Consider the following 27,847-nt stretch of genomic DNA (forward strand, 5'->3'; position numbering starts at 1 on the left):
TAATAAATAAATAAATAATAATTATATTTTACAGATTAAAAACTATTTAGAGTATGTGAATAATATTGTTTGATACCTACCTATAAAATACGTTATACCTGTTTAAAAAAACTTGGTAAATTATAATAGGTGCATTAATACATGTGACTTTACATTTGTTAAGTAAAACGTGGAACTAGTTGTGAACACTTTCATTAGGAATAATAAAATAAAAATGAAAATAGAGTAAAAATAAGCCTCCACAAAATATTTGAGCTAGTTACGCACTTGTGCTACTAAATATTGCTCTTAAAGTTGTAATTTAAAGTTGTTTGAACCATGAATAGTGCTTACTATGTATGATTGTGGTTGGAAAAGTGGTATCATGAATAATATAAAAGTATTAGCCTCTATAAAGGCACTTTAGAGCTTTGAATACTTGCATGGGGGGAGGGGCAAAGCCACCACGTTTTTATATTTTAAACGGGGGCGGTGGTCCGTATAACTTTTGACTTGCCCCCTCCCCCTTTTAAAGGCGGCGATTTAAAAGTATTTCGTTATTCTAGAAATCTAAATCTAAAAATGTCTAAACGCCAAGATTTGAGTTCTAAACGGAAGTACGACGAGTTATTAAGATCATACGACGGATTTCCAAAAATATATACATTTGTTACATGTGTACTTTTTTTAAATTGTGCATACGTTTTTCGAGTATTTTTCATTTTTTTTTTTTTCATAGCACAAACCAAACCAATCGCTTATTAGAAACAATCGGTTAATCGACACATTTCACTTTGGTCCCAAAGCGTTTCTATAATAAGCGGCTGCTTCTGCTGTACTCGGAAATGATGATAAAATGCACTTTACGCTAGTCGATCCTTAGACGAGACACATGTATTACACCCTAACTCGTCAGTAGCAAAACTCAATCGAAACGATAAAAGGAATAATTAAAATATAATATGGCTCGGCGGTTCTGCAGCTGCGTTGAGCATAGTATTGTAATAACTGTCAACTGCCAGACAGTTTTATCGTTCTGATTATGTAGGTACCTATACTGTTGTACGTTTGGTCGTATGACCACTTAAGACGTACCTAGTCGCCGTCGAGAATAGCATCGAATTATTCGTACCTACATGATATTATTATGCCTTAAACGCATTTCTTATCAATGCGATTATTTGTTATTACCTATTTCAAAAGCGAGTGTTGTAAAATATGTAAATTCGCTCGTTCATAAAAACATTGGACGCAATCGAGTCCTGTTTTCGTTTAGGCGTTTTAGTCGTTCGTATAGACTCACATATACAGGTGCACAAGGTGATTCGTCAAGTGCGCTTACCTCCATCGATTTATTCAAATTCTGATTTTTGGAATTTTTAAATACACTCAAAGTCCATATTATAGTGCTATAGTCGAGCTATCGAGGGATTATTTGTGCTACAGTGTCCCGTGACGATACAAGCTTCGTTTTTTTTAAAAATGCGAGAACCACCATTTTCTATGCTGTAAATTATTTGGTGGATAATATTTTTGAAAATTTTGATAGTTCTAATCCAAAGTTCAAATATAGCTTGGTTCACCATGCATGCTCACCCCGATTTTTGCCTTTAATAATGAATCAACAAAAAATACACTCGAAGATCATATTATTGGTTATAACATGGTACATAATTTACAGTTTAAAGGGGGGGGAGGGGGGGTTGTCATTTGAAAATCATATTATTCTTATTAAGCAATATAAAAAAACTCTCTGCTTTAAAAAAATTGTATAGTAAAATTGTTTATAAAAACTTGCACTACAATAGTACAATATATATTTTTTTAGAAAGGTAAATTAAATTTTTTTTGAGAAAAATTCAACATGACAAATTTGTAAATCTAATTTTTTGAAATATTTTCATGGTAAAAACGTTTAATTGTTTGCATTTTTTTTTAACACTTACGTATACTAATATTTTTGGAGTACTTTCCTAAATTAATTCGAAGCGTGTAATGAATTTTTTTAAATATTCTTTTCGTTAATGTTCAGACATGATAGTAATTCTCAAATTATTTTCCATCCATATAATTTTCATCCTCTTTCCATACGGTTAACAATAGCAGGATCAATTTTTCAGGTATTTCCGTTGCACTCTGTACATATAATATTTTAAAGTTTGTATGCCTAAAATAATTAGGCGTACCTACGATTGTTTGAATACACAGTCCGATTATAACCCGTATTCATTTACATACCTAAGCGCACGCATATATACGTTTAAAAGTATATATGTTCAAACGTCTATATTATATTTTGGGTAACTAAATTCGGTCGTCGGCGTGCTAATTTACCATTTCGTTTACGCCAATTTATTATAGCCATGTAATCGCGTTTACGGCTGGATAAACCTACAACTGCCAGGACGAAAATATTTTCCTTTCACCTGCCTGCTTCGCGGACTTCCTTATAATGATGTTAATATTGTATTAAGACACCCAGTGCTAATGTCATTTCGTCCTCAAAAATTCACTCCATTACCGGAATTTCAATGGTCCCGTCCTGTTGTAGAACCAACTAAATTTGACTATAATTATTTTAATTAATAGAAGGAAAATAATCAACAGCCCGAGTAGTTGAACTCGTTTTTCCATCTATCAAACCTCAAAATGTATATAGTAGGTATGTATGTATTTAAAACAAAGACGATTTTAAGTTATTATTTTATCTATAAATTATAAATTATCTGCAAGCTTATTTTTGACAACTTCGCGGACCTGAATATAGAACATAATATTATTTGCAGACAAATTCATAAAATATTTAACTAATAACATTATAGCGGGTAAGTACTCTGAAATCCGTATCAATTTTATTATAATATGTGATTATATTTAAAAATTGAAAATTTCAATCTTTTTGAAATATTTTGATGAAATTATGAAAAATATTTTTTTTTAAACGTATTTGGTTATAGCTAATTATTAGAAATGATTATTGATTATGTTAACTTATTATCCATGTGAATGCGGTACAACCTTAGACGATACATTTATATAATGCAATTTATTACCGTCATTTTAAAATATTATGAATTTGTGAAATAAAAACCAAAAAAAAAAATAGTAATAAAATATTAATCATTCAATAATGATAATTAAATATAAAAATATTCTTACAAAATTAGTAATTACCCAAAAACCTAAAACTATTTGGGGCGACTGCCCCAAAAGTGTATGCTTGTGACGCCACAGGGCTTGTACTATATTATATTATGTTCTGGGACTTAATACTTACGTCAGTTCTTTTGGTGGCTCGACGAGTATTGGTGGGGGTTTTTCACCGATCACGTCCAGACGTTGCACGAACAATTCTACCTTTGGGTTGGGAACGCCGACCTTTGAATTGGTGAAAAAAAAACAGAAATAAATATTTAACATATTAACCAATAATCACTGATAGAAGTTGATGCGTCTAATGCTGGGGTTGTAATTTTACTTATTTTGTATGAGCATGAAAATGAGACATCATATTTGTAAAAGCGGGGCAATTTAAGCGTCCCAAAAGCTTTTGTCTGGGCATCAGGATGACTTAATATGTAAGGATTTCTGGCCACCCTAGTCACGTGGGTCACCGTTAATTACAATAAAAAATAAAGAATTTTTCCATTAATTTACAATGTTTTGATCGAAAATCAATAAATATTTAAATCGACTTGTTAAGTTATTGAAATGATAAAAAAAGGCATTATATTCGCATGAAAAAGTCAAGCACGACACATTATGTCCTAGTTAACCTCGAATCCGTCAAATATTCAAAACCGTGCAAAATGAGATTTCGTATTTGAATTATTTTGAATTATTCGTATTCAAAAAGGATTTTGACCAAAACCATAATACGACGAAGCGAATAAAAACCATAAACTATTACCCCCCTCCCCCTCTGATATAATAACATGAAATCAAAAAAACTGACGCTCACCTTCGGGTAATGAATACTGACAATACTTGGGTACTGGTAAGCCAGATTACCCGGGAAACCGTACACGGGTATTTGCATTATGGGCACCGACGAGTCGTTGAACGATGCGTACGCCACTCTGGTCCCTAGCTTCGAAAACCAAGTGGCACTGTTCGAACTAAATATCTCCTCTGCGAACAAAAAATAATTGCAAACGCGATTGGTCACACGTCACACATATAAATAATAATAATAATAATAATAATAATAATAATAATAATGTGCGTATCACATTATCATAATATTGTACAGGGCGCAGTTTCATAAAGCATGGTAGTCCCAGTTTTAAAAATTAGTAACATAATCATGGGTCTCGGCCGTAGTGCGATCAATCGGCATAATAATTGTTGTTGAATAAATTCTCAGGTGACTCCTCTCTAGTTTGTACACCACTGCCAACAACTATTGTTAGAACTAAACCTTTATAGGGCCTTAGCGTCGGTTTAGTTACACCTGCATGCACGACGTAAGCTAGGATTTTGGAAGAGTTGGGCCGTCGCCGTGACCTCACATCCCGAAGTGTGTGGGGAGGTGTAACATTTGTCGAAAAAAATCTAAAAAACGTTATAATCTACGATTTCGATTGAAAACCGCTTTGGTTTAAAAACTGTCACAAATATAACGCTTTTTTAAATATATCGTTTTGAAACATCAAAACAGGGAAAGTCAGTTATATATTTAGCTAATAATAAAAGACAAGTTACTCAAACATTGAAACTAATAAATTTGGAATATTACTTAGTTCCTCAAATCTCTAAAAATGTTAAATCAGTGAAAATAATAACTTAATAGAGAAGTTAATTTTTTTATAGTTTAAAGTTTAAATATAGAAACCCCTTTGTTCAAAATAATGTATAGTATAAGTACCTATGTATAACATTAAATTAATAACTAATGAGTAATTAACTAGGTATAGAGGTATACTAATCGCTGAATATTCATATCTGTATAGAACGTGGTATATAATATGGGAGTTTCGTCGTAATTTGAATAGGTAGCAGGTAGTATTACTATAGGTATTTTTCTCATTGAAAATATATATTCACAAACCATATTATATTATTACTATGTATGGTATAAAATTAAAATATATTTAGAAGTAGGTACCTATGTACTTCATTACAACGTTTGATTATTAATAATTGGTATTCATCGTTTATAATGTTCGTAACCATCATATTTGATCGGCGATATAAACGTAACTATAACCATAATGTCGATATAAATATTTTTTATAAATTAATTTAACACTTAAATCCTTAAAGATTTTTAGTGGAGGTTGACAGGTTTAATAACGAAATGAGGGAATCATATTACCCACTTAACGTTTGCTCGAAAATTCATCTTACTGCATACGATAATGCAGATTATAGCTCAATGGCACAAAAAAAAAATATATCTCGATAAAATCAGCAACAATATTAAACCTTAATTTAATTTCACAACCGCACGTGCAACATAATAACTCTATTACTTAAGGCCACGATAAAAAATATATAAACGGAATATATTAAAGGAACCCACAACACAAAAAAAAAATATAAGTTTTTTTAGTTTGAAAGCGTAACATTTTTTATCGCAAGAAAAATGTGACACAGATTTCACGTCATTTCTACTCGCATTGTTCAATGAGTTATGAGGGATTGGTAACAATTCACTAAAATTTTTCAATGTTTATTGTTGTCGTTATTTAGGTATAAAAGTATGAAATGTTTGCCAAGACTTGATTAGGTAATTATAATATTTTACCGACTCATGCCACTTGTTACTAATATTAAAACAAATTACTATAATATGTTTTTAGTACATCATAAAATATACATACAAATAAAGGCTGATCCTCAGAATCGTTTTACGTGTGCAATAATTAATCATCACCGAGTTCAGATTTTACACGTCATACTTTACCTTTCGAGGTACACTCGACACCCTACTATATAGCTATAGTACAGCAGAACGGTCGATTATCTAATTTGTTTATGTTCTACAATGGATTAATTACAATAAATTGTTTTTAACAGTTCGGGCCACAATATAGTTTAATATTGCATAATATTTTGACAATAGTTTTTAGAGACCGTGTTTTGTTCGTTTTACGTACTCCTTTAAAATGGAAAGTCACATTATTATGATCAATAGTTCGGTAATAATCTGACATTATACGATTTGTATAATATGAGTTCGAAATATCATCTCTTCATATAAAAATCACTTATGTACATTTCTGATAGGATTGATGATGGGATTTCAAAGTCTCGGGTTTCGGGTTTCCGCGTCGCTATTAGGGAGGACTCGTCGCGTTACCTTTTCATTTTTCCCAGTGTTGTCAATGCACGTCATGTGTAAAATATAAGCTAACAGTGTACTCACCCTCGTACACCCAGTCAGGAATGCCATTGTACAATTCTGATCCACCAGTGAATGTCAACTGTACGGTGCTCGTCAGGTTGTTGACGTCTTGTATGTAATATATGTTGTTATGATCCACGATCGCTAAACTGTGACCGATGGGTGACCACTTGACCAACTGCAAATCCCACGGATTCCCTGAGTTCTCGTCTGTCAAAGTGAATTGTTCTCTAGACAAACAAACAATACATTATTATAATAACACAGCTACAGAAAGTAGGTATGCAGTGTGTTTGAAATATAAAAAATATGTCTTGAATAGTAAATAATCAATTAATAGATGTTTTCGAAATAAATTTTCAAAATGTGAGTTCCTACACGAGAGTAGTAAGTAAAAATTACACATAGGTACCTACGTTAATTCCTACGTAGGAAATATATAAATTCCCACACGAATATAAATACATATTCATCCGTCCTCTTAAAAATTAAAATGAGACAATCAATTTGATAACTTATAAAATTCTATAAAATATAGTGTATTTTTTTGTTAAAAAATATTGAATTATTTGGAACCGTTTGGGCAAGTGGAAATGTTTTTACCTGCGTAAGATAAAAACCCGTTGACTTTGATGCGAACGTTTTTAAAAATAGGGTCGTGTTGGAACTTACATTGTTTGAAGTTTTTTTCTCCTCTTGATTTGTTAACGATCCTCAAGCAAGTCTACCGAACTCATGGCTAGGACATTTTATACGAAGGTAATCCTAACTAGAATATGTGTTTGTTCGTACGCATGGGGTTACAGTAAATCAAAAATGGTTATTATAATTATTGGTATAATGTTTTAAACCTGTATTTTTGATTTGATCCAAACCACCTTTTAATGGCTGTGTCAAAAATATGTGTAGATAGTGAGTCAGATGTCAGTAAACCAGTCAGTCGGGACTTCTTCTTTAATATAACTAATATAAATGGTAATACTGATAGAGTATTGATAAAACAAGAAACTATTTTATAGAAAAAAAAGTCTCCATTTTAGGAAAAAACATAAAATCATTAATATGCCTTATGGCAGGCCAATATATTTTTCATTCATATCGAAACTCAGTAATTTAGAGAAACAACAGATTACACTTAATGAAAGGGATGAAGGGGGACGAATTTTGATTCCAAAAATTAATATTTTGCATGAGACTGGAGGCCATGGTTTAAAATTCAGATTTCTAGCACCACGGTAGGTACACCAAAAAACATTTTATTTTTTCTATCACATACACTTTGTTTTACCACTAAGAAATTATAAGACATGTTAATATCAATAGAATAGTATGTAATCAATAGACACTCACCCTGTCTTAACGTTGATTATATCGTAGAAAGCTGTAAACGAATGCCTGTAAACCTGTTGACACATAATACTGTTAAATATTTTGCACTGAAACGGTTAAGGTGGGCAATTTACAGTGCAGGTATACCTTTTTGTAGCGATAGGCCAAAAGGAGGTATTGCTTGTCGGCAGAGAGATCGTATTGGAAGGCATTTGCGACATTCTAAAAAAATGTAATTAAAAAAAACGATTACGAAGAGTTAACGATTTTATTGAATATTATTGTAACATGGTATAAAATATGTATAGTTATTTTAATTAAAATAATACGTTATAAACTATTTAAAAATACGAACTTTTGTGGTAGCATTTGCTAAGAATGTCGTGCTCAAATTCTTCACATTGAACAGTACAATATCTCCTTTGTCGTCTTTCATCAATATTTCGTCGCCTGTTTAGTCAGTCAAACAATAAACAGTTGCATTATAGTATTGCAATTATTTCTGATTTTTTCGTTTTTTAATATACTTAGGACCATGTAATAATTTATATTACACAATATGTAAACAATTTTTTTCGCAATATACTCAAGAGTGATGAATTAGGTCGGGACTTTTGAGCGAAAAGCCCATCGTATAAAAAAATATACAGACGGATATGAGAAAACCAAGCGAAATGAATTAAGAACAATATATTATTTTAGTAAAATGCTAACCATTGAAATTTATTTTTAAATTTTATATATTTTTTTTTGAGAGGAGGGGGGGGTGAGACTGTGAGAGCGTTAACCGCTGTTTATACGTCTGAAGTCTGGATTTGTATGCATTTTCATATTTTTACTAGAAGTAGGTGTCTACATGCAATTCAACGGAAGTAGGAAATTTCGATCATTTGTTTGGCAGAGAATGATTTGAAAAACTACCAGTTCAAATTTTGAATTAATAAGTACATCAAATATTTTCAAAAAAATTATCCACTAAATAATTCTTTTTTTTTTTGTATTTATTTTTTTTATTTAATTTTAATTTTAATTTTATTCTTCAAGAAGATAATGGGCCCCACTGAACATGTTGCAGTAAAAAAGTGGGGTTCTCATTTGAAAAACAAAAGTTCGTATCGACACAAGACATTTCTAAAGTAGTACAAGCAAATTTAGGATTCTGAAAAAATTATGGTCTATAAGAATATTTAAAAACAACAAAAATCAGAATTCAAATAAATTCATCATTAAATTTAAAAATGTAGGTGAGCATGATGTACCTACCTATATATGCCCTATATATTATGCTATAGATCAATTAATTTCCCGTTTTTCGCATTTTCCCATTTTACCGATACCTCATGCAGTTATAGTTATTCCCTTATTATACATTACCTACTTGTAATTCGTAAATTATATTTGTACAAAATAAATGAAGTTATAAATAATCATCCTAACTATTCACCTTGGACCCATGTCCCGTTGAAAAGATTAGGTTCGTAGTCGGCGCTGAGAAGTCGTTGAAACTCTAACGGATCGAATTTCAGTGCTTGAGGTTTATTGAATATGTCTGTGGTGAAGTAAATCAACGCTCCGATTACCGAGACGACCAACAATAATATTAACAGAAATACCAAAGGTCTGTTCTTTACGTTCCACACACACTTTTCCTGAAACAAACATTCAATTGTCAGTTCGTTAAATTCGTCATGCTGCATGTTATTATACACAATGATGGGCTTTAACGGGTAAAAAAGTTGAAGTTCAGTTAATTTTAACTATGTTACAAAACGCTTCACTTTGTTCCAAGAAGTACCTGAGTTATAATTGTTTTCCTATAATAATATAAACCCTTGTAGATTTCATATAAAAAAAAATATTAATCGGATATATTATTATCAAGTACCATTTAATAAATAAATTATAATGCAATTTGTATTCTAAATATTAATATGACATTATTAATATTCATATGGATGTTAAATTTCTTTAGCAATTATTTTTATATTCATAAAATCCGAGGGATTACGTTGAAATCTTTATTCAAATATTTATGTAAAATATGTTTGATTCAATTTTATTTTTCTCGTACTAATTAATAGTAAAATATTTTTTTTTCGAGTATTATATTTGTATTAAAATAAAATGGTACCTAACTATAATACAGTTTCGGACTTTTACAATAAATCGTGTCCGGTTTTTTTAGACAATCACTCGCGATTATAATTTTTATGTCAATCATGCATTGGTAGAAAATAATATTTTTGAGGATGTGAAATATCCAATTATTTAAGAATATTTTATACATCAATAAGCGATGGCAACAGAAGAGTAATATTATTCAAGCAGAGCCTTCTCTGCTTTAAACAGGTGGAAGAGGGTATAATGAAATATCTATTTGTCTAAATATTGTCCCGAAACAATATTTAAAAATCATTTTTTTTTTAAAATAAAATTAACCAAACAAATTGCTATTTCAGATGAGACCATTTTACTACTTAAACCGAGTGAACAAGATCTGCCATTGACAGCAATTGTTTGCTCATGTTTAATTTTTTGCTAATGATCAATTAATTGATTGAAATTGAATACATTTAACACGTTATTTTGATTTGGTTGTGAAACAACATAGGTCATATTATGCATCCACGCTAGGCAATTACATTTTTCACCAATGACCAATATTAGTTAGTTGAAATAAAATAAAACTAAACACGTTTTTTGACCTAGTCGTGGGTGGCTTATTATAATGTAGCCATTGCAGGACAGTGCATCAGGCGCCAACGATCATGGTTTCCTTTGCTCCGCTGGCTAATATCAATAATCATATTCTCAATACTTGATGTTCAAATTTAAAATATACAGCTAATTTCATATAGGCACCTACCACCATTAAAGCATTGACAATTTTCAAACGGTTTTTTTTTATTTTAAAATAAACAATTAAATCTGAATATTTCGCATAGAGCTTATGCACTCCATAGCAAGTATACTGCAGCCGGTTTCAATTATTTTAGTATATACTATTATTGCACTCTTATTAAAAATATAAACCGAGCTGTTACTAGTGACCAAACACAGCGAACTTATTATTGGTAATTTAACCATACTTCTTATTTGAATAACATTTAGTAAGTTTTATAATATTGTTATGTATTTGGGGGTTGCAAAAGTACCCCCTCGACACTCCTAATATTGTCATAAGACTTCATAATAATATCGAGTGTACCTACCTATAAGTCGATGATTTTAATTTTTGCACCAGCAAACTCGCTGGTTTTATTGCTCAGGGGCACGAAAATCGTTCAACTCTTCCAAGTAGGTAAGGGTACGTATACGTGATAAATATCTGCATAATCCACCAGTTGTAAACTTGTAAAACGTAAGTTTTTATAGTTGCAAAAATAAACAGTCAGCAAAATGTGAGACTTTAGTCCACCAAAATGATGACGTATACAGGTAATATTCGCGCAACCATGGCAAAAAAAAGGTTGTAAATAGTAATAAACTCTCAATATTTTTAATTTGTTCGCAGTTACAATTTTTTTAATGGTTTTTTTGAGGGAAATGGCAAATTACAAATTTTGAAAATAGATACTCGAGGATGACAGGTCATTGTTTCATACAGATTTCGACATCTTACGAATATAGTTGCCCATAAAAGTTAATCGGAGTTGGCGTGCTCGTCCGTAATTGAAGGTCTGTAAATCGGGAATTCTGAAAGTGAACTAGCGAATTCTGGCACATAACTCGAAAAATATTGAAGACGATTTCCATTCGATGCGTCAACCTGCAGATGCTTTTCAGAATTTACAAATCATTTCCCGACCCGGTAAATAAAAACTGGAAAACGCAATATTATAGGTATATCTTAGTTTTCACTCATATGAAACACAAAATATATGAAAAAGAACTTTAACATTGATTCGTAACAATAATGTGGGAAATGAAATAGAATTTGATTTGATTTTCGTCTAGTAACTTCGGACCGCACGTTTATTTGCTGTATTTGAAAATGTTTGTTCAACTTCAACTTTCTGAACAGTTTTTCTTTTTTATTTAATATATTGGCAAATAGGTTTGCGGTATGACATTATTCTAAATGTTTTGAAAACGTCATTGTGTTGATTGTTGGCTATTGTTAATCCATTAAGACGTATATGAATACTACACGTCCGTGCTTATTAGTTTACTATAGTTGCAACTAAATAAATAGAAAACATATATTTAATATAAAATATTATTTTTATACTGCACAATACGAGAGACATGGGATTAGTAGCCCCCCCCCTGCTAAGCTGTTATTTCTGCTGACATCGCCTCAGTGTACGAAAAATTCGCCAAGTGTGGATACGCTTTTAACGAGATGTATGACAGCTTATTTCGCGTGGACTTGAGAGACGATGAAGTTCTTTGTTTATGTAGACTTGATTTCATCGTGTTGTCACAATCGGTATAGGTAATTTCCACACGATGTTTAATATTTCATTTGCTCTGTTCTTCCTACTCATCCGTTTAAATTTATACAAAATCAATATTATAACGAGTAACAACAATTTCAAGGATGACAAACGATTTATCTCAAATTGAATTTCTTCCTTGATATTTTCCGTTTACTAGTTACTGCTATACCTACCGTAGCGCAAGTGGGGTCCGCAAATAGGGGGTGTTCCATGAAAAATGTCCGATTTTTAAAACGATTATATTTAACACTGTTTTATGTATAGTAAAATATGGTTCAATGTATTCGTTCATGCGTTCAATGGAATATACTTACATGTTTTTAAACTTCTATTATAGTAGGTACTATATGATATTTAAAAAAAAAAAATGAACTTGAATTAAGTATAATAGCAAGTCAATTGTTGACTCCCTTAAGCTTTTAATATCTAACAGAATGAGTTTATTACTTCACTTTACTTTAGGCATTGATGAACAAATGAACAAATGAACAAATGAACAAATCGACACCGGGACGTGCCATCGTATTTTCCTTCTATTATATAGGAGACAAGTTTATTTTTATATTATCATGTAAAAAAATAGTTCGGTTGTCTGCGTTCATCGATTGCCGATAGTTGATGTCTATGCTATATTATAAAATTTATTACATGAAATGTTTATTATTATTATGCAACAAAACTGTAGACGCGATCTATGAAATCATAATAACACTAAAATGACTGTTACCATAGTCTACATTGAAATGGGCTATCTATTTTTATTTAATCAATGCTTTAGGTTATTAAAAAAATGTTTTTTTATCAACTGCCTATTGACTTATAAAATAAACGTCTTTGCGTATGTATATACATTGTACATAATATACATAATGTATGTGAGTAAGCGTGAGCGCGTGTATATTATGCAATAATATGTATGTGTTTCCCGTGCAAAGAATGACGGGATTTGATTTACAGACATTCCTCGTATAAAATAAGAATTTAATACCTGATACGCGTATAGGGCTGAGAACAAAGCGTTTCCGAGATATTCGAATACGTACCTATTACATAATCCAATACGTGTGCGCGTACGCGTGCTTAGACTATACAACTGACACCCGCTCGAGTGCTCCGAGGGCGAGTTTATTGTATTACTTATTTATATCGAGAAAACTATTTTTTTCCCTCTCGCACATCGAGACTCGACGGCCATACGTCACCGGGCGCGTAAACACATTTATTATAATATAATAATATGACGCCGCTGTTTTCTCTCGACGGGTGCGCACAAAATGAGACCAAAGACATCGCGAATCGTTTGAGACACTAGAGCGAGGAGCAGAGAGCAGCGAGCGTCCCCTGTTTTTTTTTTTATTTCGCGTGCCATCAATATGCGATATACCAATATTTAGAACACGAAATCGTACTATCGTAGCTACTATATAACATTGCGTATAGTCACCATGCATTCAACACTTTTTTTGTCATATTTTGTATTTTTTTAACAACCGTTAAGTGTTGTCCAACTGGCTCCACTTGGAACCTATAATAATGAGTACCCATATACCTACGGGAAAACAAATCAAATCGCTAGTATTTTATTGACTAACGTATGACTATTATTATCATTAAATAGAAAACAACCTGGGGGGGGGGGGGAGGGTCCAAGTGGTCCAACATATTTAAATTGATACTGGACACTTATCACATCATTTTCCAAATATTTTCGTTACTTACTGCTTTATCGAAAACATTAAAAATCGTTCTTAATAAAAAAATAAACAGTAGATATTCATAGCTAAAATATATATTATTTTACTTGCGAAAAAATTTCGGGGGAAGGGCCACCTAGTTTCGGCCTCAAGCTTCGCATGATGGTGTTCGTATACCTTTTTATATCGACGTTTTGGTATGAAACCTACAAATCGATGAAACATTGCCGTACGCGCAATGTGATGTATACTTACGTAAGTGACGAATCGCTGCCAAACATATTATTATCATCATAATCGCGTGTCACAATTTATTGTTTTCGTTTGAAATGAAATTCGGTCATCCGGGAGTCAAATCCATATTTTGGCTATAACATTATGGCCCGCCTACATCTACTGGTTGCAGTGACTTCAACATTACCCATAAAAAACGTGGTGCACGTGTGATCGCCAGAATTCCCGCAGAGTTTGCGAACAAGGGTGTTTCGCGTACGGACGATGCCGACTCGCGTGGCAGGTTTTCGATAAAAATCTAATTTTACGATGCTACCAGCAGCTAATCCCACACGAAAGTACTGTTTTGAATAAAAAAAAAACACCCAATGGCGGACACAAGGACGCTGCGCATCGCTATTATATCGCTATGTAGTATCTAACTATATATTATACGGAGTGATCCGTTTAACAGTAATGCACTCGTCATCTCAAAAAACAAAAACGTTTTTGAAAATATTTATTTTAAATAATTTTAAATCATTACTCAAAACAACATTTTTTTTCTACTTGTCGTTACAATTGTTTAACTCCTACACTATACTCGTCCGAAATTCGATTTTTATATCATAACGAAATAGGTACTTACTTTAAAAAAATATTCTGCATTTAAATGATAAATTTTTTTTTTATTACTGACTCGGTGACTTGCATGGGTCATATTGGCTATAAGAATCTGAGGTAACGTTTTATTTTAATATAGTACAAATACTTAGAGAAGCAAAGTATAAAATAAAGAGAAAACAATAAATTTATTCATATATATATGAGAAATTAAAAATGCATGTATTGTAATTGAAAAATAATTAATTAATTTTTTCAGTGTTATGTGGTTTTTTGACGATGGCTTGAAATTACGCAAATACAATTTTTTTTAACTCTTATATAGTTTTTTTATATTAATACTGAAATTAAATTAATATTATAATTTCTTATAGTTTTACCTTTACTCGGTATATTATACTGATATATTATTATGAAATGCATAACGATCACGACGCATAAGCAAAATAGTCAAATAGTAAAAAATATTATTTACTTCGGGCAGCCTACTGTTTAACGGCTTACAATGATGTAAAAAACATATTATTATTTTTACATTTATTAGTTTTCCATAACATTTAATCGTCATTTTACGCGAAACGGATCACCCTGTATACACCACATTATTGTGCGATCTGCACGATTCACGAAGTATAAATAATATATCTTTCAGCTGGTATCAATCTCAGTGTTTGGAAAGAACGTCGTTCATGAACGCACGTTCACGCGTTCACGTTCATAAATAGTGAACGATACGTGAACGTCACTCGTATTTTTACAATAGAACGTGAACGTGAACGACGTTTATATTTTTAATGAACTTGATCGATTATTAAGACGTTTAATTTATTTACCACTTAAAAAATATATTTTTAAAATATTTTAATCAATCATATTATAATAATATTTTCCATTATAGTTCCTATGATATCGAATTTAAATTTAATTAGTAATTACTGAGAAAAAAAATTAAATGAACGCCCAATAAACGCGTTCATTTTTTGAATGAACGTGAACGTGAACGCGTTCGTTTGAAAAAAACAGGAACGTGAACGCGAACGAGTTCCTTTTTTAAGTACTGAACGTGAACGTGAACGAGTTCATTTTTTTAGTGAACGTTCCGAACACTGATGTGATGTATACTTACGTAAGTGATTGATTCAATCTATTATATTAATACGTGTGTTCGCGTGTATTTAGGACAACGGAACGAATGAACGATTGTTGGCCGCACGCATAACGGGATACAATAATGGGTATATATATTATATATATGAATATAAACTGTACAATATTGTAATAATATAATGATGGGAACAAGCTGTCGCTGTGTGTTATGTCGCATCTACGAAAAATGCAAGAACATATAAAATATGTGTTACACCGTACCTATACGAAAAAACCAAAACATTATTTAGGTAGGTATACACATTTTTCAGTAACGGCCGTCCAAAACGGCCAAAACATATCTTAGGAACGTACGTCAAGCCTAGAAAAGTATCCTTATTATATTATGGATATTCGGTGAAAAACTCAATAGTCTCTACTACCTACGGTTGGATTCATTCGTTTCTGAATGAAATATTTATTTTTTCAAAAACCAAGTTTCATCTTCATATTTTTTTTTTTGTTTTCACGTTTTTATTTTGAAAAGTACTGGGAATATTTTTTCCGGATCAGATTTTCTACCGGAAACCTCAAGTAAAAAATCAATGCATTTTCAAAAGGTGTGATGACAGCTCGAAAAGAATAAATAAATAACAAAAACACATGTTGTAGAACCAATACATTATACATTATTCATAATATTGTATAGTTCGGTTCAGAAAATGATTTAAACATACTTCGAAAAGATCTCAAACATTGTATATTATAATAATATTACGGGGTGATCAATACCACCGTATATTGATTAAACGACAATACTTAAAAATAATATAATATTAACATGTTAAAAATACATTTTAAACAGATACGTGACCAATATAATATTATGCTGCATTGCTGCACACCGCGTAGGCGTCGAGTGTAGATCGTAGTTAGTAGGTCACCATGTAATGGAAAATATCAATATCGTTGGCAATACGAAAGTAAAAATTACTTATTATCTCGATGTTCTCTAGTTTTTCTTTTTTTCCTGATTATTTCGAAAAGTCATACGAATTTCTTTATAAACCACCCTCAGAGTTAAAGATCAAAGGTTTTTCTCTACTTCAATTCTAGTATACCGATTAAATACGCCACACACATATCATCGTAAAATCAATACACTCGTCTCTCCACTCAGAATCTAAAAATTATTTCATTTGAATGCCCTTAAAATCGTTCAAGTGCATTAGTTTAATTAATATATTATGCGAATAATTTCGTAGGTTCTATATTTTGATATTAGTGATGAGTGACTGCGTTCAAGTGTCGTTAGTAAAATACGAACAAGTTGTTTCCAAAAAACCACCGTTTAATTAAATATTATAAGTCATGAAATAACTATAGTATACTTATATCACATATTATACTAACTACCATCGACAGACCGTCATTATAAATGAATAGTAATGAAAAGCAAAACAATTTTAAAAAGTTTAGTTATACATGACTTATATTTTCTAAATTATACATATTGTGTATTATGTATGTGTTGGTACAAAAAAAGTGTGGAACAAAAAATTAAATATGTCGTTGTTTTAAACATAATGTATATTATATTGGAATTTTTACAAATGTTTATGTAAATTCACGTCATAATAACCATTTAAATGGCCTATTACAGGTGCTAATACTCAAGACGTAGTAACTGCTTACCAATATGTCGTTATAAACGATGACGTTATAGGTGATGATATTATCCACTATTATGAATTATTGAGTCTTGAAGATATTATATACCCGGATATCCATGGGCGGATAGGCAAATTTTGGCCTACCGGGAAATTTTACAAAGGGGCCCCACACATGAAAAAAAATTTCAAATTATTTCTATCGTAGGTAATAGCATTTTATTAAAGGGCCCCATTACCGAAATACGAAGGGGGGCCCACCGGAAAATGCCCTGTTTCCCGGTAGGTCTATCCGCCCATGGATATCCATCATATAGTGTTAGCTTTGAACGGTGTGAATAGGTTCATGGTACAATTAATAATAGCCAATAACATATTATGCAACTATAATCAAATTGTTTTGAAAACGTCATTGTTTATATAGTAAAACATATAAACAACAACAATAAAGTATGTAAACGTTTCGAGTACCAGCGAATAATGTTTTTGAACTCAACAAAATAACTATAAAGTCGTTATTCTTTGTGTACCTAAATTGGTAGGTATTTCATCAAAGTTTAAAGTTCAAATGTCTGTAGGAAAAGATATATGTTTGTGTACTTTTTTAAAATGTTTTGTGGACAGCTGATGAACTAATAGCTCAGCTAGCAGAATCCTTGTAATACATTATTTCAAAGAAAATTTACCATAATACGATAGCGATATTGTACACAATATTTTGATATAATTTGTGCTAGTATTTCTATGCATCAGCATATTAGATTCCTTTAATCAAAATATCGTCGATTATTTTTTTTCATATTACCTAATATTTAGAGCTTATGGAAGTTTTTTTTAAGAAATAACTAATGTAAAAACGTAATAATATTATAAAATTAAGACCAGTGATGATTTTTTTATTTCCAGTAAAATAATGTAAACAATTTACAAACCGACTTGGTCGGTTGTACCGAGTAGGAGATAAGATTTTTTTTCAAAAGGCTTGTTAAGTTTATATTGCGTTAATTTACTAATCGTTAATACGAGTAATGCGACTAGTGTTTGCAACGTGGTTACATAATTTTATATTTTGTGAGTGACATTTAGTGTAAGGTATAACATAGATAATTCCAAAGAATGCCTAAAGTTCAATGTGAAAAGGTGCTAAATATTATAACAATGCGTAGTAGATTCGCTGCCGAACTTTCGAAAACTGATGGTAAAATTATATGAATTATATTAATTACGAGTATTGCGATTAATTTTTGTACAATTAACTATTTAATGTTTGATTGATTACCAAACTTCAAATTTTTATTTTTCTCATATTTTAAAATTTTGTACTGAATATTATATATTCTAACCTAGACATAGTCATATAGGTTTATAACATTTGAATATTTTGAATAAGTAAAAATGTATCAGAAATAAAAATAAGTATACAGTCTGGATTCATCAAGTACGTATCTTTATTTTTCATTTAATAATGTATTTATTCAAATTCTGAATTATGGGATTTCCAAATATACTTGAAGACCATATTTTCAAGTTCTTGAGATTTTTTTGCTATTTAAGGTGAACCCATAGGCAATAAAAATTCTGTTTTTTAAATTAAATTTTTAATGTAAATAATAAGAGTATCATATTTTTGATCCACCTTACACAAATTTCTAATGAGTAGTTTCTCAGTCTTTCAGTTATTAAATTGTTTATATTAAGGACAGTATAATCCTTAAAAATGGTTTGACAACAATTTAAAATATATATAATGTTTAGTCTAGTATTAATATTATACTTTGATAAAATATATTGATGGATTAAAATAAATTACTACAATTATTAAGCTCTATGGTAATTTCTATCTTCCAAATATTTATTATTACCACTGACCTTTTAATTTTATAGTACATACAGTTAAACAACTTAAATCTACCCGTTCGAATTTCAATTTTGATGAGTACCCAGATATCTTCAAGAAAATCGTACGTTATATAATTAACAGTAGAAACCAGAGGTTGTCATTAAAAAACAGAAGTTTTCATTTCCATAAGACACTCTCTAATAACCCGGTAAAAAGGTTCTCGATCTTAAATTTCATATTTTATTTTATTTTATTACAAAAAATGTTTTATTTTGCACGCTTCGTGCAATAGTTTATACGTCCAAGTCGTTGAGATTTCGTAATCAATTTGAAAATAATAATAAAAGTTAAAAAGATAATAAGTTTAAAAGTGTCGATAATATTATAAAGGTATACAAAAGATTGAGTGTAAAACATTAGTTATGGAGAAAAATATCAAACACGTATTACGTAGATGATCATAACACAAGATCATAACTAACTTATAACATATTTATCAATTTCGATAAAAAAAAAAATTGGAAATTTGCAACGGTGCAGTTATTACTGCAGATCCCAAGCGTTAAAAAAAAATGATTACAAAACTCGTCGACGATGAAATCCGATATTCTTCAATTCGTATCATTGTTTTCGATAATTTCGAGATAGGCCCGCAGCTTCACATTACATACCACAAAGCGCACTTTCCCTAAATTCGAATGTTCGTAAAATATATGTCAGATAACCTTATATTACACGCGCGTGGCGTACAACACTGAACTAAGAACTTATAGAATATTCGCGAGAGATTATAATAACTCATTGTTAACCAAAAACAAACTTCGTGCAGCATTATATTATATAATATGCAAAAACGTTTTCGACTGTACGTTATATTGTATTGTGCGACCTGCACAGCAGCCACGTATTTTCAATAATTGAATACATTAAAAATATATTATTTATTGTTATTTATTGATAATATATTCATATTATGCGTAAACAGCGGCGCGGTAAATTATTTGACTGAATTTCTGACGGAGCGTCGAGGAATGTTTACACAAGTTCTCTTTTTCTAAAATGTAAACAATACACCCGAAAACCAATTTTTATAGAATGACAATATAAAAATAATACGACATTTTACCGAGAAACTTTATTTTCATAAATCAATACCTATAGTCCTGTCTTTTGCATTGTCCAATTATAGGTAGGTAATACAAACAAACCGGTAAAATTCTTAGTCCAATAACTAATAATACAAAATCTGCTCGTCTTATATCAAATAACACGCAAATTGTTCATCGGAGACTTAGTTTCTCGGCGTATATGGTACGCGTACCACTATAGTGGTGCTCTAAAATATAATCTCCCTTTATCAAAATAAAATTGAATGGATCATTACCCAAATTATTCGGTTTTCAATTTTAGTAATAATAATAATTTTTGCAAAATTTAATTTAATTGTTATGCATTAAATGCTTAACTAAATCATCATGTAATGTTGTAGTTTTTAATACAATAAAATTCCACAAATTAATGGTAAAATAACGTACGCATTTTTAGTAAATAAAAAAAAAAAAAAAACGTTATTTGATCAATCGATGGATACATGCAAATTTTCAATCTGTGTAGGTGGACATACAAATGGGTTGATTGTTGGTCCACATACTAGGGAGGTCGCCTTTTTTGAAAGTTTGCAGTCATATTGCTAACGTCTTAGCTATTCTTAAAATTATGGTTATTTAACAATAACAGTGCAGCGTAAACAACAATATCATCTTGGTGTGTCATTAACACTGCTGTATAATATTATGCGGACCGCTTTAACTCCACCGCGATTAGGACGTATTATTATTTTCGATTATCCGGTGGTGCAGAACGATAATCTCACAGTTTTACACCACCACCGTGGTACCGGTTATATAATAATATGCTAACGCGGTGGTACATGTGCCGCTTTAAATTTTGAACGGGCCCCGCGATTTACGCCACCGTGCGTAAAGATAAGTTTTAATATTAACATAAAATCACTAGCACTATATTTTGTAGTAAGTTTATGCAAATAGAAGGGCAAACATTAGCTGATGCCTGGCAATTACCGATCGTGATCGCAATGTGGTCCTGCCCGGGCAAATGTAAACCACGATTTTTTTTTTAACCGACTAATATTATTTTTTATTATTATTATAAATTATAATCATCAACTATTTGTATTATTGATTTTTTTTTGAGAACAATCATTATACATTTTATTCATGCAGGTACCATAATATTACGAATATTTTGATGGAATAACAAAAAAAAAAATTAACAAGTATCATCATTTTATGTTTACGATAAATTATAATTATAGTATTACCTATTTATTTGAACAAGATTTAGAAGCATGGCACTTGGAATTACATATCCTATCTGCTTTCCTACATTTGGTTTTTAAATAGGCAGTAAGGTAAGTAACAAAAATAAGCTTACACACAATACTATAAATAGGTAATAATAATAAAAAATAATATTAGTTGGTTAAAAAAAAATTCGTGGTTTACATTGCCCGTAACATAATATATATATATATATTTTGTATATATATATACAAAAAAATATATGCATTGTGTTGTCATATGTTATGATTGTTAGGTTAAGGTAAACGCATGTATATATTTGTATTAGGCATGCAGTAAAACATCCTTAAATGGACCACCTGCGAGAAAGAAATCTCTCTAAAACGAAAAATAAACAACACTAATGCAGTACAATCTACATTCCATGTATTATTTCAGTCTCTTTATACAACGAAAACTCCTTTATAACGAAAAAATCAATGTGAAAATCAACGGTGATTCCGTTATTAAGAGGTTCGACTTTATAAGTGATGGATGCGGGGAATGTGAGGAAAATAGGCTGCACACTGCCCCGGGTGATTTTGACCCCGAATACAAATAAATCATTTTTTGTGCAGTACTTTTTTTTAGTATTAACTATAATAATATCATAATAATCTATCGATTTTACTCTGACAGTTTTCCTACAGTTGCATCGACCATCAGTGTATAATTTAGTTAAATAATTATTATGTTCTTATAACTGTTTTAATATAAATTATAATCACAATATAATTCAATTTTATCAAATTAACTACCAATAATTTAAAATACTCAGAATATAATAAATAGATAATAATATACCTTTTAATTAAAATTAAAATAATATCAGATGTACCTATACATTTTTTCTTGTTTTTTTTTCCATCCATATTTTAGTATGATTATAAGTAATAATGATAGATCGAACAAAAAATACAGCACGAAAAAACAATTTGTTGCTCAAATTGTCTGGGTAAGACTAAATTGGCTGTGTGTAAGTCACTCATATTCCTCGTAACATAATTAACATAGTTTGTATATATGAGTACAGTAAATCCTTTACACACTAGACAGTGCGTGTTTTCTTGCATATTTCTGGCACATCAAATTGAATTGGAGTTTTCGAGAGAAAAGAAAAAGAATACTGAAATACGCATTTTAACACTAATTTCCAACAACAGATTCGGAGAAACTTTTGAAGTCATTTTGCCCATAGGTTTTTTTTTTCATCTTGGCCATATCCAAAATTGATTGATTACCACATTTGAACTGTCCAATTCACGGCACCGAGTGTAAAAATAAGTTTTAATATTAACATGAAATCACTAACGCTTAGGGAGTTAAAACTTCATGAAATTATTTTCTTGAAAAATAAAAAAAAATCTTTATTATATCTAAAAGTTTGTAGTCATAAGCTTGACTATGACTATGAACATTTTTAGAAGTTGGTTTATTGTATGAAACAATAAGGAAATATGTAACATGTTCACGTCATGTTGTAGAAGTTGTTTAACAAATCTATGTGTAGTATAAAAAATGTATACACTGCCTTTTAACTTTGAGTTACAATCTCATGAGCCAGTTCAATATCATAACATGTTTTAAAATTATTCATATAAAAAAATGTTTATTGTTTTTTACTTAAAACTTGTGACTATATTTTATGCTTATATGTATAGTTATACAGTTGCAAACAATTTATAACCATTAACATAATATTATTATAGAAATTCGTAAACCTTGGATGACAACTGATAAGTTTTCCATAATTAATGTATTCTGTGTGTAATCAATACATTGTTTGTAATCATCTATAACCGAACATACGTTTAAAAGAAAAAAAATATTTTCATAATTTCACATTCAGAATAAAAACCATACATAGCAGTTTATGTGAATAAAAAGTATTTTTTAACTGGAACATGGCAATAACTGATTGCAATTAGTATATACATTTTGCATTTTTGATTCCATCTATTACGATTGTTAGGTATATATAAGTTATGACGAATAGAATTTGATGTGCGGTATATGCAGTTTGTGTTCCCCTTTAAACAAAATATTTCACTTAAGTGATATCGGATTGAAATGGGGTTTTCGGAAGGAGGTTTTCAATTTTTTGCCGTTTCGTTTTGACCATTTATTTTTTATTGCTCCAAATTCAAAATTAACTGATTAACAACGAGTTTGAGTTTGGGTAACAATATGCTGATGAATAACATGCAAAATGACATGATGGAAGTTTGAAAAATCATAGGATGATGATCGTTGACAAATTCAATATTTTCAGTAATATAAATTGAAACTTTATCCGTTATTAACTTAAGTCTTAGAGCCTTGGATAAAAGGTCAAATCGGCTTTAAAAATTCTGTCCAATCAAATCTGACGTAGAAAATACGTGTTACCGCGTTTTTTTTTTTTAAATAAAAAATCCAAGTTGTATTTCGCGTGGGTGCGATGAGAGGGCTTTTGAAAAACGTCAGAAAAATGTGTATATTTTATCAGTATTCCCTAGGTCTTCCAGAAAACAACGTTTTAATCTTAAGTCACTGAACAGAAACATATTTTCATGTTAGATCTACAAAAAGAAACTTACTGCTTATATATAATATCGTATATAGTTATTATAGATTCAGTAACTAAAAGCTCGCTGTCCCCCGACTTCCATCGAAAAAAAAAAGAAAATTAAAAAATGTTAAATCGACTTCCTTCCGAATATTAAATTTAATTTTAATCATTTCGGACAAGACTGGGAAAGTTACTTTTTTTATTTAACTATAGTTTGAATTCAGTTAGTCGAAATTAAACTTAATTAAGTTGAAAGTTTTTTTCGAAATAAACTACACAACTAGTCTACATGTTGAAAGTTTCTATATAGCCTTATTTCATCGTACCGATTTTCTGTCACTCGGTGAACAAAATGATGTACACCCAATGTATTAGTTTATTTATTTTGTTTTAATAAAAATTAATTAGTACTGAGTATATGGTTACATCTTATAATAATTACGAGTATACTGTAAGCTCAGTGAGTTATTGTTATGAAAATGGTTAATAAGTCAAATAAATATTGTGCGAGTTAGTCGTAAGCATCTACATTTTAATGTCCATTAATCAAAACGAATAGATATCAACGTATTTAGACATTTTTTTTTTTGACCAATATACTTTTCAATATGAAAAATAAAATGTCACTTTGGTATAAGTGCATTATTATATAGTAATAAAAGCAATTCGCTATCAACTGGTAAATGTATGTGGACAAAATAACTTGGCGACTTTTTTTGTACATAGCAGGTAGAAGTTCTCATTTTCACAAGTATTTTATATTTTTATGTAGGTAGTTATTTAATTATAATTAAACATATTACACTAACTGCAACCTACCATATAGGTATAAGTTATTATAAGCTCATATATTAAATAAGAATATAAAACTAATACGCGACTGTTTTAAAATGTTTGTGAGCTTATTAAAAAAATAAAAAAAATAGTATAGTTGCTTTATTTAGAATTTTTTTGCATTTTAAGTCTTTAGTACCTTTTTGTTTCATTTTAAGTGTTTTTTTTTCGTATAATTTTATAGATCTACATAAAATCCGAATTATAATATTGTCCTTAATGAAATTGAATCCGATGAGAACTCGAGATGGAACTTATACATGAACAATGACGCATATTGTTATGCATATATACTTATGCGTCTAACAACAACAGTGCATATGACTTTTGCAGACTTTTTAAAATTCATTTTGTTCGGAATAAATATTGTATGCGTCTCATTACTCGTTAGGTACCAACTATATCATGCTGTTATTTACAATGTGCCATTAGAATTTAGTCATTTAAGGTGGACTTACACAAAAAACTATTAAACCCGCACTGCAACCTCAACAAAATAAAACTACCAGAAAAATATCTCGTCTCAAATAAAAACATAGTTTGGAAGGAGCTACGGCACAAAACTAAAGAGATTTTAAAGTTTTCCAATCATACGTATCAGCTTATAAATAATATAATATATGTACAACTGTGTGGGCGATACAGAATAATAATATTACGAAAAACAGGTATAGTGCGATGACCCTGAGCAAATTAGAGAGAGTAGGCTAATAAAATGTTAAAACAAATTATTGCATTAACACGTTTTTTTTTTCGGTCAATGATTTGTGGATTAACTTGGCCCGAAATTTTACGATTCCATAAATCTAAATTTAAAAAAAAAAATGTCGACCCAAAAACCAAAGGATATTGTATTAAACTGGTTATTGATCAATGTATAATATTACGTTTTTATATTATAGTAAGTTAATATAATATCACTGTCATTAGGTACAGAGAATAGAAATATTAGTTTCAATATATTATCGGTTATTATAAGCTGCAATATAAATGTTGTAGTAATGGGAATTTTACCGTGAAAAATGTTTCGGGAAATTTCTTAAAAGTGTATGATATTTCTGTTTGATAAATATAATATAACATTTTTATAGCTAAGCTAACCATTGCACCACGCCTATTCTTCGTGTATTCTACCTAAGTACGGTAGTCCCGTTTTATATAAAAAAAAGTATAAAAGTTTGCCTCGGTGTCCCGACAAAAGCTTACAAAACACTTAATTGTCCTATTTTTTTAAAATGCGTCCCATTTTCATACTCATAAAAAATACTATAAATTATTATGCAAATATATTATTAAGTGTACTAGTTTATAGATTTAAGGAGGTCAGATTTATTAGATTTTCATCCAATGCGGGGAACGGTGATAATTGCGATAAAAATAATATAATCCTCGTTTTATAAAATATATTCTTTTAGCACCGACCTGTAGATATCGTAAACATTGTAGTGGATGTGGGACGTCACTATCGTCATGAAAAAATTTAAATGAGTGGTCACTCAATTTCAGAACAGTAAGCAATATTAATTCTCGAGTAAAAAAATATCGTTAAAATGTACGTTTAATGTTGTTCATCAATATTAGTTTTACTTATTCGTCTACTGTAACAATATAGGCACTAAATAAATGTCCCCAGTGCGTACCGTTTTTAATTTTTATCTTTTTCATAGTCTGACAGCCTTATCGACAAATTATATTGAATTACTCGAGTGCGTCCTCGGCCTGGATCAGCCAAAACTTTTAAGAATTCGAACCGACGGTTGACTGTAATAATTATTATAATTTATAGTGCCTGCAAATAAACAATTATTATTCTATGAGTAATTATTATTTACTACGACCGTAGCGATGGTAAGGAAATAGCATTTTATTTTTAATTTATCTGCGATATTAATAACTAAATACTACTACTTATTTACGGTCATTAAATGCGTCATCGGTTCACTAACTCATGTGTGAAGTAGCGCAATTGCGCATAGGGAAATCGCGGTATTTAGTGTTATTAGTATATTGATATAACATTGCTAGGTACTCGTGTTTTCGAAATTTTCGAAAAATGTATGAAATCCAATATTATTGATACTAAAAAATATTATAAAATGTAGTACATTCAACTAAACTTTAAATGGGTATACGCAAGGCAAAATAATAACTAATTATTTTTTAGGTGTTTTCCAGTTAACTTTTTCGTGCCAAAGTTACTTAAATGGTCCCGGACGCATTCGAGCCCCGCAAAAAATATAATTTTTTTTCACTTGATACTCACTCGGAAATATCGGGAAAACAGTGAAACACAACTAGTATAGGTTACTAGTTGTAAGGTCTACAGTACGAGTACACTAGTACAGATTACAACGCGTTCGATTGTAATTGCAGGCCGCAGTCGTAAATTATCAAAAAAGAGGCACATCGAAATCAACAGATGACAAAAGTATAAAATTAAAACCAAAAAATACGAAATAATGAACGACGCTGCTCATCATGACGCGCCAGAGTGTTCGAATAGTATCGGCGCATCTTATACATTTTTACTTAGTCAATATTTACTTTTAAAATTAGACAACAATCAAAAACACATTTTCATTAAAATTTTATTTCATAAAATATTACAAATTTAAATTTAAAAAAAAAAAATGCAAAAAATCTCAAAAAGTCCAGATATAACACTAAAATCTGAAAAACTCAAAACACGAAGAAAAAAAATATATGCAAAACAAACATTTTATATCAGTTCTCTGAATCACGAAACAAATTTTAAGCATACACAGCTATCTCTTAGGCAATTTATAAGAAACGCTAAATTGCTATAAAAGCCCGACCCCGGACTAATCATTAATATTAAACTTATGGCATCGTATAAAAGCCAACACAACTTTTAC

The 27,847-nt window shown here is 30.4% G+C and overlaps 1 protein-coding gene across 5 annotated transcripts in view; it reads right to left on the reverse strand.

The window, feature by feature from the left end:
- The window catches only part of LOC111036324 (venom dipeptidyl peptidase 4), a 75,945-nt gene that overhangs the window by 13,871 nt on the left and 34,227 nt on the right, over positions 1-27,847 (reverse strand). For 4 of the 5 annotated variants that reach the window (XM_022318319.1, XM_022318321.1, XM_022318323.1 and 1 more), the window contains exons 2-8: positions 9,102-9,306; positions 8,013-8,107; positions 7,805-7,879; positions 7,679-7,731; positions 6,350-6,558; positions 3,941-4,110; positions 3,257-3,357 (exon numbers count right to left, since the gene is read on the reverse strand). In XM_022318319.1, coding sequence (XP_022174011.1) covers positions 3,257-3,357; positions 3,941-4,110; positions 6,350-6,558; positions 7,679-7,731; positions 7,805-7,879; positions 8,013-8,107; positions 9,102-9,306 — 908 coding nt within the window. Of the gene's footprint in view, positions 1-3,256; positions 3,358-3,940; positions 4,111-6,349; positions 6,559-7,678; positions 7,732-7,804; positions 7,880-8,012; positions 8,108-9,101; positions 9,307-19,806; positions 19,930-27,847 lie in introns of those variants that run through there. The other variant, XM_022318322.1, reaches the window with a different exon arrangement.

Source organism: Myzus persicae, unplaced genomic scaffold (genome assembly GCF_001856785.1).
Source record: "Myzus persicae strain clone G006 unplaced genomic scaffold, MPER_G0061.0, whole genome shotgun sequence".
Lineage (NCBI taxonomy): Eukaryota > Metazoa > Arthropoda > Insecta > Hemiptera > Aphididae > Myzus > Myzus persicae.